Source organism: Cyanistes caeruleus, chromosome 8 (genome assembly GCF_971803275.1).
Source record: "Cyanistes caeruleus chromosome 8, bCyaCae1.hap1.1, whole genome shotgun sequence".
Taxonomy (NCBI): domain Eukaryota; kingdom Metazoa; phylum Chordata; class Aves; order Passeriformes; family Paridae; genus Cyanistes; species Cyanistes caeruleus.
Window position 1 is genome coordinate 16,982,250 of NC_141708.1, and position 16,663 is coordinate 16,998,912.

At 37.6% G+C, this 16,663-nt stretch overlaps 1 protein-coding gene across 38 annotated transcripts in view; it reads left to right on the plus strand.

Annotated features, from left to right (window-relative positions):
* Positions 1–8,215, plus strand: part of PANK1 (pantothenate kinase 1) — a 43,785-nt gene extending 35,570 nt beyond the window's left edge. For 30 of the 38 annotated variants that reach the window (XM_023929612.2, XM_086900549.1, XM_086900556.1 and 27 more), the window contains 4 exons: positions 673–849; positions 1,184–1,307; positions 5,994–6,119; positions 6,734–8,215. In XM_023929612.2, the coding sequence (XP_023785380.2) occupies positions 673–849; positions 1,184–1,307; positions 5,994–6,119; positions 6,734–6,793 (487 nt within the window). In that variant the 3' untranslated portion in view covers positions 6,794–8,215. The remainder of the gene's footprint in view (positions 1–672; positions 850–1,183; positions 1,308–5,993; positions 6,120–6,733) is intronic. The other 8 variants (XM_086900540.1, XM_086900568.1, XM_086900575.1 and 5 more) reach the window with 1 other exon arrangement.
* Positions 8,216–16,663: the final 8,448 nt, after the last annotated feature.

Below are 16,663 nucleotides of genomic sequence, written 5' to 3' on the forward strand. Positions count from 1 at the left end.
TTAGTAAATTGAAGCTCATGTCTGTAAGACTGAAAAGTCCAAAGTAGAACTTTAATGAGTTAGCAACACGTTATGCACAGTTAAATACTCCCTGCTAAATTTATGTAGTCAGTAAATACTGTAGTTGAACTTTTACAAAATATTCAAGTGAGTGCTCCTTGCTTAGAATTCTTGCAGAGAAAGAACATTCAGGGCTGATGCTAGGCTTGCTTTGAAAAGGAGCCAACCAGACTGCTTCCTGCCATTGGCTAGGGGGACAAGATCTGTCTTGGCTGCCAGCCCTTGTAGATTTACCTTTGTTCACTGTTCATTCTTTCCTCACTCACTTGAGTGTTCTGCTGGCTAATTATTCTTGTGCAGAAAACTTGTTAGAGTGCTACAAATAGTGAAGTGGTATCTGTGGTGTTGGATTGGACCTTATTCTTAGCTGACCCTTTAGTATAATTTCTCCTTTTTAAGGATTAAAGACTCAAGTCTAGTTCAGTTAAAACCACATGGGATGACACTTGTGTTAAATAGGAACTCAGCACAGAGTGTCTGTGCTCACTCATCTGAGGGAGGAGTTGTGAGATACAGTTGGCACCTGCGTGCAGCACATTGTAAATGGCAGTCTGGAGGGTTATGGTAAAAGCTGGTTCAATCTGCTGGTCTGAAGGGTCTGTACTTTTCTAGCCTTGGAGGAGGAACATTCCTGGGCCTGTGCTGTTTGCTCACTGGCTGTGAGACATTTGAGGAAGCGCTGGAAATGGCTGCAAAAGGAGACAGCACCAATGTGGATAAGCTGGTGAAAGATATCTATGGAGGAGACTATGAGCGGTTTGGCCTTCAAGGATCTGCTGTAGCATCAAGGTATGTGTTAATCAAGCTGTTTGTAAGCAGTCCCTTGGGAAACTTCCTGTGCATGCTAAACTGAGTGCATAATCCCTGGACTATGCACTGTGTCCATGTGGAAATGTCACTCAATGTATCATGGGGTTTGTCCTTAGATCTCTCACCTACTTCTGGTGCTTTTTTCTTAAATAGGTGTAAGTAATGCCTGATGCATGAGATCCCAGTTCACATTTCAGATCTGTCACAAAGGAAAGGTTATCAAATCTAGCAAAAGTTGCTAAATGATAAAATTTTAAGGTCTTTTATCACTCCTGAATATCTCATGTTAAAAGACATGATCTTCCTCACACAGCTTTGGTCATATGATGAGTAAAGAAAAGAGAGATTCCATCAGTAAAGAGGACTTGGCCAGAGCTACTTTGGTCACCATCACCAACAACATAGGTTCTATTGCTCGCATGTGTGCATTGAATGAGGTAAGTTATTTACCATGAGTTTAAAACCTTTAGAAACAACAAAGTGAGATTATCAGGATGCAAAAATGCAAATTGCTGATGTGGTAGGTGTGTCCTGGCCTTGGTAAATATGCATATATTTAATGTCATGTCTTGTGGCTTGTTATGTGTATGCTTTGATGCAAAGTGTAAGACTGTTCAAGCAACAAAGCTAGGGAAGAGGGGAGAAAAATTGTAAACATCACATTGAGGCATTGAGCTTTAGCCTGGAGTGTGCAGTTGTTCTCAAGCTGTAATACATAGATATTAACATGTTTGCAATACTAATTATTACTCTATTACCTTGTAGTTATTTACAGGTTTTACTACAGAATGACAGATTTTGTTTTGAATACTACTTTGCTTGGATTGTTTCCATAGCAGGATATGTTCAAATTGTGTATTGTTTTAAATGTTTGGATAGATGCAAGCTCCATTGCACTGTGTCAGAAAGAAGAAAAATGCAGTTCATTTTTCTGCCTCAAACTCCTATCAAATGCTTATTACATTCTTTTCATTAGGCATGATATATGGGGATGGATTGTTCCATCCATACACTTCAGTTTCCAGCAGTTAAGAAACAAAACACAAAAAACCCCACCACAAACCTAAACATTAGGCCCTTGCTTTTATCTGCAGATTGCATCCTTTACAATTATGTGGAAACTAATACTTTTTATCTGCTCTGAGTAGATAATGAATTCGTATAATTTTTTTAATGCACAGGTGTTTTAGCTGCACAGCATTCTGTTGGGAGAAAAAAATTGCTGCTGATTTTATATTTTTAATCAACAGCACACACACAGAGCCAGAAAAATTTAACAGAATATACCCAAGAAACTCACCAAACTGCCATCTAATCATTTTATTGGGTCCTGTCTAGCTTATGGCTTTATCAGAAATAGTAAATAATTAATCACTAGTGCTTTTGGTGTGTGGAGGTTTTGATTTGATTTTTAATCAACCTTTGTCACATCTCCCTCTTGGTATTTCCAAGACAAAAGGTCCTAATACTTAATCTCCTAACCTAAAAAAAGAGAAGACACTCTTTTATGCACTCCTTCATTTTGTCTTTTTGATCTTTTTTTATAGTTGTAATTTTAAGATTGAATTATGAGATCTTCATATGGTATTCAGAGTGTGGTTGCTTAATGAATTTATGTGATGGCATATTGATAAATCTTGTGTTCAGAGCTCCTTTACTAACAGTTCATACTATCTCACTTTGTGAGGATGGAACTAATTTCTAAGAAATCATCAACACTCTCTCCATGGTCTCATCTTAAAGTGGCTAATTTGGAGCCTATTTTGTGTCTGCATAATCAAGTGTCTCCATCTTTCTCCCTTTTAGTTGTGTCATTTCACTTTTTAAATTTGAACTTGATCTGCCATTTTTTCCTCAGTCACGGGATATAAGTCTCTTCAGCACTGCTGTGCTGTTCATTTTTTATTCTCTTTTGATTTTGTATGCCATTAGTATGTTTGTTGCTCATATTCCTCTCTAGAGGACTTTCAAAACGTACTGATCTGTATAAGTTGTAGTGTATGCTCTATCAAATGCCACTGATAACCTCCCTTCGTTGTGAAAAGTGGCTACAGACTTCTTTTTCTTGGCAATTCGACTCTGTCGGTCAGGATGATTCTCTTTCAGTGTTCTCTTTGCTTTCAGCTTCTTTACAGTGTTGCCTTGTGGCATGGAGTTCAAGCAGCATTGTACAGGGCTATCAAAGCATAGAGAGTTGCAGCAGGGAACCACATGTGGTGCATTCAGAGGAGGAGATAGGCTGCTAATGAAACTAAATGCTTCTGAGTCATTGTGAAAAAGCTCCTAACATCTTTGTTCTGCGGGCAGGCCTCTTAAAAACTGATGTGATCCATAGAATCTTGTGGAGGAATGTGAACTTGATGTGTTGAATATTCTTCATTTCCCAGTGTCAAAGCAGAATTTCTCCAACATTTGAAGTAAATCGTTGTGTAGTTGTAGAGAATGAAAACTTTATTTAGTCACTTTACATACTATTAAAAAGAAAAACATACAGTATCATTTCAAGTAAGCTAATCTTCAGATGGCTTGCTCTTGGGGAAAAAAAACATAATGCTATCATTCTGCTAAATAATCTGGACACCTAAATTGCCTTTGGGAGAAATGGCTCTGACTTACAACAAGCTTGCTGAATCAAATCCTCAAATAAGAGCTAAATGAACAGTTGAATATGATATTCTTTTGTGAAGCTTGTATGTATTAGATTAGGGTTATGGTAAAGCTCACTTTTAGGTTGACAGAATCAATTTATGCCCTGAAGCATGACTTTTGATAAGTCTTTCCCAATGATTGCAGCTTTAATATTGTGTTGAAAATGACTTGCATATGTGCAGGAAAAAACGAGGCTGGGGAATAAATGAAATATTCTGTCTGCAGAACTTCAAAGCAAGTTTTCTTGCACAAAGTTGGCAGTGGGGTAGAAAAATTCCATAGTCTGGAACCATTTGACCACAGACCCTTTGAAATGGCCTGTCCTAGGCACAGCAGATCTGCATAAAGGAAACTGATCTCCCGTTTATACTTTTCTTATTCGCAGAACATGTAAGTTTGCATCTGGACAAGCTGCATTGTGAAAATACGTGTAGGGTTGTTTATTGTGTTATTGCTATAGATTTCCCAATTCAATTATATTGGCAAATATGTGAATATACTACATTAAAGCTATACTAGAGCTTTTTCCTGCAGGGTAAGTTGAACAATTTTACAAGACCCCACAGAGTGAAAGAGTGCATGTCTTTTCCAGGATGCTGTAATTTGATTAGCTTAAATAAGCATGCCACCACCATATCTTCAGCAGTTTAAGATTTTTGTCTTTCAGGTTTGAAAGTTTCAGCAGTGGACAATTTAAAAGTAAATTGACAAGACTCCCTTAAGGAGTAGCATTTTGACTTCTGAAAAACACTAAACTTGTTTTTAGTTCAGTTCAGAAAATCTAGGAAACTTTGTACTATTAATACAGTTTTTGTCCTTGTCAGCTCAAGAAATGTTTGAAATAAAATTGAGATTTGCATGTTAATATACACTGTTATTCTAGTAGATATAACTAGTACTATTAGATTTAAAATTTGCAGTATTTTTTATACTGTGTCTTAGGTATTGCTTCTGGTAACAGTAGCTTTGTTTTTATTTTCAGAAAAAATCATGCGCACGTGGAATTGAAATGTAGATTCTAATCAATTTTATGCTATGGCATTACAGGAAATTAATTAGTTGCATATTTGTTACTCCTTTGTCTGAAGTTGCTTCAGAGATAAAACTGCCTTATCTGAGGATGCAGGGTGCTTTTGGCCATGTTCCATAGCAACATTTTGAAATTTAAGAAGTTCTTATTTTCACTCATAAATTCCCGAGTATGAATGCTTGCTGATGTGACTGCAGAGTCTAAGGAGATAGATGACTGAAGCTAAATTATTGAATAAAGTTTGTGTGGCTGTGTTTGGTTTGAGGACAGTCAGGCATGTCCATCACTCAGTCAGCAGAGTGGGTGAATGAGTTATGGTGTCTGGGGATCAGCTCTCTCCAGCACTGGGAATTCCAGTGAGGATGTTCCCTGGGGTGTGTCACAGGCTTGGTCCTGGACATGGCACAACTGTGGCTGTAGCACGGGAGTTGCTGCAGAGCCAAGTGTTGCTCTTTAGAGCTGGATCAATCTAGAGGGGTAATTCTTGCTAATTCTAGCCCCTGTGCCGCCTTTCTGGCAAACTTCTGCAGAGGACTCTTAAGGATACATTCCTAGGGCTCTTCCAGACTCCTGTAAAAACTTTTATCTGCAGGATGTAGCTTCTTACTGAATCTTCTAGACAAATTCTAGTGTCTGGGGAGCATCATCTGGTACACTTGCAAAATGCAAGTGCAATTCCATGCATAAAAGGCAGAACTGGGCTTGGTAAGGTAGTTATGGGCATTGTTTAAACACCACACAGAACCACTGCTTGCTGCAGTGATGTACATACAAGTAAGGATGGTCTGTGGCTTTCTCATTGGCAGCCTAGTGCTGATGGTTCAAAAAAATCTTAATTTCCTGAAAGAAAACTGAGCTTATATGAGCTTTGAAACAAAGGAATGGCATACATATCAAGTCTTATGTATAGCCCCATTTCACCTGATTTTTGAAAATGGAGTCATAGTCCTGATAATTGATAATGAAAGATGCTCTTTCCCATCTCTAATGTAATCCTTCTCAAATATCCTTCAGAGGTTCTTCATCTGGATTTGATAATCATAGTGATCTCGGGGAAGTTGTTTCATTTAACATGCAGGGGAGGGAAGATGTCATTTTGTAGCCATATACAATTAAAAAAAACCAACCACCACCAAAACTCATAATCTGAGTCATGTTGGGAAGGTTGTGATATTTATTCAATATTTTAAGCAAATATTGATTATCAATGATAATAGCCTCTCACTTTCTTTGGAATATGACTCTGCACCTCCCTGCTCTTGCAATTTCTCTTACTTAGCAGTCAGTTACTGCAGTATTTTTTGACTTTCCAGTTTGAAGTATTTAAATATAGCCTAAAATTCCCATTTAACTTCATAGTAGAGGCAGAGGTACATGTTAAATGAGACAAATAATTTAACTGAATATAATTTTTCTGGTATGTTTTTCAAATTCAATTTTGCAGAACATCGACAAGGTGGTGTTTGTTGGCAACTTTCTCAGAATTAATATGATTTCTATGAAGGTGCTAGCATATGCTATGGATTATTGGTCCAAGGGACAGCTAAAAGCTCTGTTTTTGGAACATGAGGTAAGGAAATATGTGTTGAACTTTTATTTGCAAGTACAAAATTCTTGTATTTCTTTATTTGGTGAATTTGAAGGGGGAGACATGCCATTGCTTTGAATTGCAAGCTAAGTTTTGCATAAATGCTATTTAGTTTACAAATTTGTTTAAAAATACTACTTGTTAACTCCTGGGTTTGATCACTGACTGTGTGGTGTGTGTTATTAAACACTGTCCTTTTCTCATATTTGCTCTCTGACCCTGATAGCAACAGTGTTCATTTGCATGGGCTGGTGTATGAAAACCTCGAGTATCATTCATTTTTGTAAGCATAATTTTGAGGTGACTACCAGAATGACAGGTCCATAATGGAAACTTCCCTGCCTCAGTACAGCATCAGTATTATGGTTTTGTAATTTTTTATTTATTTTTTTAATATATAATTTTGGGGAACTATGTGAGACAGGCCCTTTCTTCTACCTAAGGATGATCTTATTGAATCATATTTTAGATAGAGCAAATATTTGGCAGGGCTGACATTCTCTTAGTTGCCTTAATAGAACTGAAAGCTTTATGTTCATGTTTTGTCTTATTTTGGAGTTTGATTGGTTTTTGTTTTCTTTTGTCTTTGTTCAAAGGGTTATTTTGGAGCTGTTGGGGCTCTTCTAGAAATGCTTAAAATGACAGATGATCAGTGATGAAGCTGTCTGAAGAGATTCCTACTGCAGATGCTGCTGGGTAAGAGTGAAAGCCACTACAAGGATGGAAATGAAGCCATTATGGTAGTTCTGTCTACTGGATTTGTAAATAATTTAAAATCCTTTTAGCTGATCTTTAATTTCTGGGTTTTGACCTTATACTTCTGAATTCATACTGGGAATTACGAGATTTTTTTTCTGTACACTGTATTTTTTAGGGGAAAAATGTGCAAAGTGGCCAAACATACAGATTTTATGGATTTATTTTAAAAAATTGATACTGTTTAATGTAAGACCTGTGATATATGAGGCATCTGCTTTTCTTCTGGGGTTTACTGATTAGTGTGGTAATTTTAACTTCATTTAGTAATCACTCTAGGAGATTTTTTTTTATCTTATTTTCATGACGTTTCATGATTTGTTCTTGGTTTCAAATGAAACTACAAAGCTGATGCATTTTACTGTGAAAACTAGTCATTGATTTTTTTGCCTTTCCTTTCCTTATTAGATGAGACACTTTAACATCTCTCTGCCCCCCTCAAAAATAAATTTGCAACCATTATGTGGCTAAATGCGTTTCTTCAAAGGACTGTGAGGAAGCTTGGTAATAACAGGGGGTTTAAGATTGCAATTTTTCACTAGTCATGAATTGCAACAGGAAGAGAATGCCAGCTGGTTTTGCAGGGCTGATTCTTCTCTATAATAAAAACTTTAAAGAAGATGTGTACTAAAATTTTAATTATTTAATCAACACTAAAATGAAAATCTGTTTCTGATTAAAACCTCTGATCAACATGAAGAGTATGAAGAGTTCTGTAGTAAAGATGTTATTCACACTTGCTATTAGATGGCAAAAGGAGATTGTCGTTTATTTTTTAGTCTGCAACCTTTAACTTGTTCTTAATTGGAAACAACTAATAACAGCATTATTAAAAGCCCAATTACTAAAATCAGAAAAATACTGACTAAAGTACTTTCTGCTTTTAAACTAGCATTAACTCTCCCTCCAGGACAATAAAGTTTGAGTGTTTATTCCAATACAGTATTTTGTACCTTTTCTGATTTGTGGACCTCTCTGGATTTTTTTCCCCAAGTTAAATTGAGATCCCTTTGAAATCCATGTACTTAGGTTGCAGCAGAGCATGTACAAACTTGCTTTCCTTTGACACCTTGAGGGCTCACAAATGAGAGGCCGAAAAGCAGTTCATAAATTATTTTGTCTTGAAAGACTGTATGTGATGTCACATAATGTAAATGACTCATCAGAGGGACAGTATAAAATTCAGTATATTTTTGGAAGGGGGTATATTTCACTTTTTTAAGTCATTAACTTACATATCTCCCAAATGTTGGAAGGTGGTAACATTAACTGAAGTGTTAACTTGTCTGATGGAAATAAAGACCTCTACTGTTTAGACAGTTTTAATGTATCTGTGGAATTCATTTCTTGAAAGCAATGATGTGACATACAAAACACATTTTTTTTGTGACATACATAACACTATATTTGTAACATACATGACTGCTTATTTCCATGATAATCGTTTGGTTCTTGTCATGCTATTACTCTTCATAACAAAGCTTTAGTCTTTGAAGCCTTTTGCCTCCTTGAAGTTGACTTTAAAGGACTGTAACAAAAATATGCGATAACACTAGTGTTCAAGTTGATACTTTCTGTAATATTGAGCTTGAGATAAGTGCAGATGGTTCTGCTCAGTGCCTCTATTTTTCTAATAAAGAAAATAAAACTTTGATTTAGGTTATTGGCTAAGTTTTGCCTGTGAATAAAGATTCACTTGTACATTGTTCTGGTTTTTTTTAAGGAAAAGTTCAGAATGTTAACCAGTAACTGTGCTTCTTGTGATAAACAGTAGAGGGAAGCATGACATCAGCCATCTAACTGCTTGTTTCAGAGAAAGATCTGTCTTTTTCTCCGTTGTTTATTTTTGAAGGGAATTTGACATGGGAATGTCTGTGACTTAGGTGTTCTTGCATTCTTCATATTTGGGCTTGTGAAGGAAGACTATAATGTTAAGTAAACAAATATGCTGTTCTTTAAATATTAAAATCCTCTACTTATAAAACAAAACAAAAAAAGAAAACCAAAACACAACAAAAAACCCTCCAAACCCAAAACCCCCATACACATTCAAAAAACCCCTAGCAGGCCATTCAGAAAAATATATAAGGACTTTAAAGATGCACAAATTGAGACTGTGTTGTTAAAGAAGAAAAGCACAATCATGGTAGCCCTGAAGTTAGCTCTGAGATTCTAGGACTGTCAGGTAAGTTGATCACAGTTCTAAGAAAAACACAAAATAAAATTTCACCTTAAAAATTATGGTTTGAAATTTAAAATATGTAATAGGTGAATTTCTGTAGTTAAAAAAACGAGAAAAAGTACTCTGAATTGTATACTACATAAATTAGTGTGCCTGGTTGGGAAAAACATTAGCAGACTTGAACTAGGATAGAGAGCTGTGGAAAGTCACACGGTAGGAAAAACTAGAGGAAAATGACACCGTATGGTCAATTCTTCCTTTTCTAAGGGAAAAAGCCAAATTCCTTTATTGCCTTGAAATCTACAGTTGACTGCTTTTTCCTGTTTCTCCAGAAGTACCATCATATGACTCTGCTAGTACTAGAACTTCCTTCTTTACCTTCAGAGTTTGCCTGCCTCCACTAATCCCAGCTCTTGGTTTCCTCCTCCATGTCCCCCTTCTGTAATTACGGTAACGGATGAATGACAGTGTGGTGATTTCTGGCACTGTTACAATATTTTTGCCATAGAGAGGAGTACTTTGGGGCATTTCTAGGTGTTGAATTTTTCTTATTGTGTTTGGTATCCAGTTGCTGTCTACAGTCATCTGTTGGAAGGGGTTCCCTAAGGTGCCCCACTTCATCAGTCATACAGAGATATCTAAAGAGTGAAAACAATTCTTGCTCAACTACACAGATAAGCCTCTAGTATAACTGGAAGTTGGTGCAAGCAAAGTTCAATTCCAGCACTATCAAAGAGTATTCCTGAGAATCTAGAAATATCCAAATTCTTGGATATTTTTTGTTTTGGAAATGGTGAAGTTGAAGAAGCTAACTTCCCTAAGGGAGATCAGTGAGTCTGCAGATTTAGTATGTGTAGAAAATACTTGTTTTGGTGTAAATTAAAGGGACCTCTTAACAGGCCAAGCTTTGTTAATCTGTCTTCTCTTCCTGAAACATGGTAAGGTAATTATTCAGGTAAGATGGAGCAGAAGAGTCAGATTCATCATTCTCAACTGTCATGGCCTGTGCATCTTTTGCACTTGAACATTTGTTCTTGAATCATATGCTACTCTCTGCAGTCTTTCCCCACCACCACCAAGACAGCCCAATTTTTAATGGTTTTGACAAGCAGTCTAATTACATCCCCTAGGAAGAAGGGTCTGTGTTCTAAAGTAAGATTTTTGGACTAAAGTACTGGGGGGAAATCCCTAGTGCTGAATGAAGAGGGAGAGAAAGCTAAGAGTATTTACTTTATCAGATTTGATAGAGAAGGCTAGCATGAGGTACATGGGGGCAGTACAAGAATCTGACTTCTAGGACAAGTAGGGTGCTTGCAATTCATTCCAACCTCAGCAAAGCTGTCCTGGTGTTTCACTGTTATCAGCACTTCTGTTCCCATTAGACTGTCACAAGATACTTGCAAGTGATTTTTGGCAGGACACAGCAGAACTTTAGAGATGGGAGAACCATATGGGGTTGAACTGATGACAAAATAAACATACATGATTGTTTCCAGTCGGATGAGGAGTTCTACTGGGTTCTGTTTTTAAAGTACAAGGTGTCTTTGAATTTGGAATTAAATGAAATGTAGGCTATGAAAAAGACCACGGTACCTGGATTGAAGGTGGGTAAACAGCATGAAATGGCATCATGTTTTACTTAAAGCAGTGTATCATTCCCTGTTCTTAAGTGGTTTTGCTTACTTTTTTGTGATGATCAGAGCACATCCACTTTCAGAAGTGTCTTTCCAAGTTGACAACTTTGTAGTTTTCCAGGTTTTTGGGTGGGTGACCCATTCATTTCTTTTCAAACTTAAAAGTTTGTGTGAATCTGGGCATTTAATACAAAGCAGAAATTTCCCTTTAGCAAATGCTGAGGTACCAAAGCAGCCTTGGCAGTGTATGCACCGAGCAGAGTTCACCCCTGTTACTGAGATTTCCATTTATGCCCGTCCATGAAGATGTGTTCTCAGCTAACCATTTTACCACTTTCTCATATAATGTGTTAGGATTTTTTTTTCCAAATGGTGTGCTTTTTTTGGATTTAAAATCTTTTGTGAGATGAACTTTTCCTTGCAATACACATTTTCTGTTGCATCCTTGAAAGCATCAAGGAACAATGTTAGAGCAAGACAATCTCACAATGGGCAGACACTGGTTTGATAGTGCATTTTGTCACAACAGACATACTAGTGTTTCAAACAGTAAGATGGTGTGGCCACTGGTGTGCTGTGACTTTTCAGGGGATTAGTTTTGCATTAATATGTTAACAAATTGCACAAAAATCAAACAGCTGGTCTCAGCTTTTAGGAGTTTCTAATGCAGATGCTAGCTAGGTTGGGTGGAAGTAGAAATACCTGTGTTTCAGTAAGGATGAAGAAATGAATATCTCAAGCCCATAGGAAAGACATGCTGACCAAAATGCTCTTTCTGACAAGCTTTTAGAACAGCTGCATCAGTTAGGAGACTGCAATCGAAATATCCTCATATAAGGCAGTAAATCATTACCAACCTGTAGGTGTAATACTGAATTGGGATAGTGGTATTGTAATCTATATTTGCCCCCTCTGTCCTCCCTCTGAAATTACCTTCCTGACATCCTGATTGTCAGCAGGAGGCAATGGAGGCAACCCAGCCAAGGGGGTCTGTGAATATCTGTTTTGTGAAATGCAGTAGTGTAATGTGGACAAGGCAACTGAAGCTATGAGAGGCTCCACCTGGAGATAAAAACTTATTACTGGTATTGATTTGAACAGTGAGAACACTCTCTTCTTTTGAAAATTGTTCTTATTCTTTTTATATTTTAAAAGTTAACTGTGAAATAATGTGCATTAATTAAAAAAACCCTAAACAAATGTAGCATTTTCATAGGTGGCTGGCTAAATGAATCACAAAATGCTGAGTGTACTTAAACAAAATTAAGTTCCTTTTAGTAGAATTGTTTTGTTTTTTGAGCAACCTCACCCCTACTGCTATTTGAATAAGTAAACAAAAACATGCTGTTCCTATGTCCTAAGTGTGGAGCATGCTGTTATCCAGCTAGCTTTCAGCATATTGCACTTGGCTACGCACAAGGCTGTGCACAAAAAAAATCCAGAAGTATTTACAAGATAAACCAGAAACACTCCCAAATTTCCCAGTGTTTGTTACTTCTGTTTTAGCTTAGAAAATAAGTTTTCTGTTCTCTTCAGGTATAGGAGGTTTGTAGACTTCTCTCCAGCAGATTTACCTGTGCAGTGTAGCAGCCCCCAAGCATCACTGGTTTGCTTCTTAGAAGGGAGAAAAGCAGTGCAAGGGAAGTGAAAGCCTCTTCCTGATGATGGCTGCAGGCTGACCTGTAACACACTTCACACCTGCTCTTTTACAGCTAGGGGAGAAAACATTCAGGAGCTGAATTTCTCTCCACTCCTTGCTCTCATCATGTAAGAAACTGTATAAAAAAAAACAAGTAGAAAAGGCACCAAGCCCCACAGACTAATTCACCTTTTATTCATTGGACAAATCATAGAAGTCAGTTTTAGTCAAGAAGACTTCTTTTTTCAATTTCTTATCTTTTTCTCAATTTGGAGCTTGATTTTTTTTTAAGGTGCTTTGCAACATATCTCTGTTCCAGCTCTTCTTCGTGAAAGGTAACTATAAAAGTGCCTTTGTGAGGTTTTTGTGAACATCTGGTTCATGGCATTATGGGATTTTGCTGAAGTTTTGGTTTATGTACATTACTATAAAGTTCTAAGACACCAACTCTAGCATTATAAGCCCCTTTATCAGGCTAGGAGCAAAATAGCTGTTACTGATACCGTTCTGTGGAGTCCATTAACTGGGCACAAGACACTAGAAGTTTGTCCTGTGTAAGGGGATTGTTAGGCAATTAAAATATCTTTATTCAGAAAAGTGTAAAAACTGGCTCTTCCTTTTCTAGCCTATTGTCTTAGAGACCCACTGGCGGAGAGAAGGTAATTTAGAGTCAGTTCCCTTTCAGTCACTGACCATTCCACTTCCCCTTCTGTGCTAGAAAGCAGTGGTGTATGACTGGCAACTCAATAAACGGAAATTTGGGACACACACACAAAAATGCAGAGCAGCAGAGAATTTTTTTGAAACACAAACAAGAAAACATTGTAGTAAAATATTATTCAGGCTTGAATCAGAAACCTGTCGATGAAGTTTCTGTCACCAGTTATAAAGTTAGCAGCACTGGTCAGAGAGGAATGAGATGGTTTGAAATGCTTCTGCCCCGTGGGAAGAGGGAAGGGAGCCCTGGTAGTGCTGGGATGGCAGCAGCCTGGCAGCCACGTGCCGATACAGAAATGCAAGGCCGTGGATAATCAGTGTTGTAATATTTACATTACACTGTGTTACTCAGAACAGGTAGTTTCTGATGGGATTTCAGCTAGCTCTGATTTAGGCCTCTGTCTGTACATGCATAACTTGCAGAGAGAAAAAAGCAAATGAATGGGGGAAAAAAATATTGTACCAAACACAAGGTGAAAAAAAATCATCTGTAAGATTTGGTGTTGCATAAGTGCTCCTGGAAGTAATCTGGTACATCTCCAAATAAAACAGAAATCTTTGATGGTTGTACCTTTCTGTGTGGAATGACAATAGTTTCTGTGTTTGTTAGCTCTGTAAATGTTTGCTGTAGATGTCATCAATGGGAATATTTTATTTAAAGGAGTGTATTAAAGTTTAAGCCAAAGAAACTTCTCCCCCAGCCTGTGAATACAACAAACACAACAATTAGGTAGTAAAAACTGAATTGAAAGTAATAGTTGGTGTTAAGCTGTGTATTTTACAGGTGAGCTGGAACAAATACCTGTCCAGAGGCACAGTATACCCTGGGCTGGGTAGGAACTCTCTCTGAAAGCCCCAGCAGCAGCAAACACCAGCCAGAGTTTTGTCTGAGGTACAGCAAATTCTTGTCAGATGACTTGTTTTATGTGTTGTGGATGTGTGAAGAACTGATGGTGTTTTACCATCTTCTTTTATTTGGTTTTGTGTGTTGATTTGGTGAATAGGATAAAGACCACCTGCTCTGCCTTCAGGCCTTGATCCCCAATTCACACTTCTTTAGCTTGTGCATTTCCCTGAGAGCTGCTACAGGCAAGAGTGTTGATGATGAGCAGCATAAACTGCTAATACCATTTCTTCTGCAGAGCACAGCAAGCCATAGTTGTCATCCAGAAGAACAAAAACATAATGCCATGAAAAGTTGTAGAGCAATGGAAATGGTTAGGTGTCCTCAGACTGGAGTGACATTACAGCCCATATTTAGTGTCAGATTCCTGTATGGATTTAAGTTGTCCAAGCTTCTGGTCCACAGTTAGGTGAATATGGAAGAAAAACTGGAATAGCTGTGCAAAGGCTTGCTTCCAAGTACAACTAATTCAAATTTATTATTCCCATGCTGTGAAAAATTCTAATCTCTAATTAAATTTTTCTTCCGATGGGAGATTTCAGAATGTCCACATTTCATTTCACTTTCTCGACCAAAATAAAGCCTGCTAGCAAGGAAACCTAACAGGCTGCCAAAAGCAAGTCTTTTGAAATACAAGGTTTTTTTAAAGCTCCTGCATTTTCTACAGCCAAATTTTGTTAAATGATGTTTCCATAGGACATTTGTAGTGATGAATCTGTTTTCCAGTGAAAAATTATTGCTAGCTGGAATGCAGATCTTTGCAAAATACGTGCATATAAATGTGTCCAGAAATCTTACAGTGTGTACTTGGACCAAGGACTTCCATGACATGTGGATTAAAAAGGAGCAAGGCAGAAGATTTGAAATGTGGAAGTTTTTAATCAGTAAAAGGAGATGAATCATCCTCTTGTTCAACTAATATTAAGTGTTGATCTGCCTATACTTATTTTAAATCAAGAAAGAGAGGATGCTTCTGCCAAAATTTCCCAATATTCTGAAGATGATACACTCCATAGGTAGTGAGACATACTCTCATCTGGTTTTGAGTGTCATTAGGAACTGTCTGGTTTTAAATGCATCTTTTGGTCTGATGCCAAATGATGGTCTAAAGTTCCAGGAATTGCTAGAGTCCATGAAAAAGTGAGGAGGCCATTACATACCCTCTTTTTTTTCTATCCCAGGCTACATGTATGACCTACACAGCCACATGTTTTTAGGAATTCATCACAGTCTTTTGATCCCTTGCTAAAATCTGGTGTGTCAGTAAGAAACACAGCTTGCTCTCACCTCTAGAAAGGAGCCTCAAGTGGTGGGTATTTTACTTTCTTGCCTTGGATTTCACAGTATTTGGACTGTAGACACAGAGAGGGGGCTGAAGGAACCATAGGGACTTACAGTTTCCCCGGTCTTTGGCTTAATTGTTTAGAGATTTCAGGGAAGCTGGGTTCCTTTGGCTATAGAATTCCAAAGGTTGCAGATCCAAATGTTAGTGACCAGATCTGGAAATGTTACTCTGAGCATGCCATTGCAGCATGTCCCTGTACGTGTCTCTCTCTCCAGGGAGATGGGAGAGGAGGGCAGTGAGGTTTTCAGTTTCCAGCAGGTATTTGTATATAAAGGTTCAAATTAAGAACATTCATTGTGTAGGAAGGTCATTCATTCACTGTACCATGGCACATAACTATTCTCCAAACTGCAAAATCTTTTATTTTACCTGTTGAATTTGACAGTATTCTACTTTCTGTTTATTATTGTGGTTTGGAAAGTGTGGAAGAGTATAAAGGAATGACTCTTGTTTGCACAGGAACCAAACCAAAACAAGCCCTTGCACATTGTGTTTTCTTTGCCTGGTCAGGCATGCCAGGTGAGGGCATCTGCTCCTTTCCTAGCTTGATTGCAGCTCTAGAGAAAGCAACATGCATAGGTCTGCAATTTTGGAAGGATTAAGGCCATTATTAGTGACTTCTTTTGTGTTGCTTGGTCATTTATGTGGTGTCAGCAGTTGAAACTTGCATGAGAAAATTTAGTGACAAAAGAAAGCCTGTCATGAATATGTAAACACGTGTGTAACCCAAACCCTTGTATTTCTATTAGTGTTAGAGTTTTGATCCAAGAACTAAATGAAGTCATGCATTTTGCTTTGGTGATACCTAGCTTCTGATACTTAAGTGCTTAAAATGAATTTATATAAAAATTAAATAGCTCAAAAGTGTTTCAAAGTTTTTGTTGTAGCGCCAAGGGCAGGTCAGCCCGAGTGTGAGTGGTATTAGTGCCTCCCTGAGTTTCCCTGGCGTGTACAATGCAGAATGTGTTGTAGTGCTCTGATAATATCTGTTCCACACCACAGAGGAGCACTACCTGTTGTTGAGACAGATGTCAAAATGTCAGTAGCCAATATAGATAAATGTCATTCCTACTGCTGATGAGGAGCTGTCATAGAGATAATGCCAACCAGACTTGCAGAGGAAGTTCTCTGCAATGTTGAGATCCCCAATCTCTTGACCAGCAGTTTAACACCCTGACCATCTTGTTCAGAAATTTATCTTGCAGTGTTAAGCAGTTCAGATAAAGTTTGCTGCAATTATGTTAGCACTGTGTTTTGGCAAAGGAAATCTTCCAACATGAAGCACAGTTTAATACAGGTAAGATGAAAAACCCCCAAAATATTAAAGAACCATAAAAAAGAGATTTTGG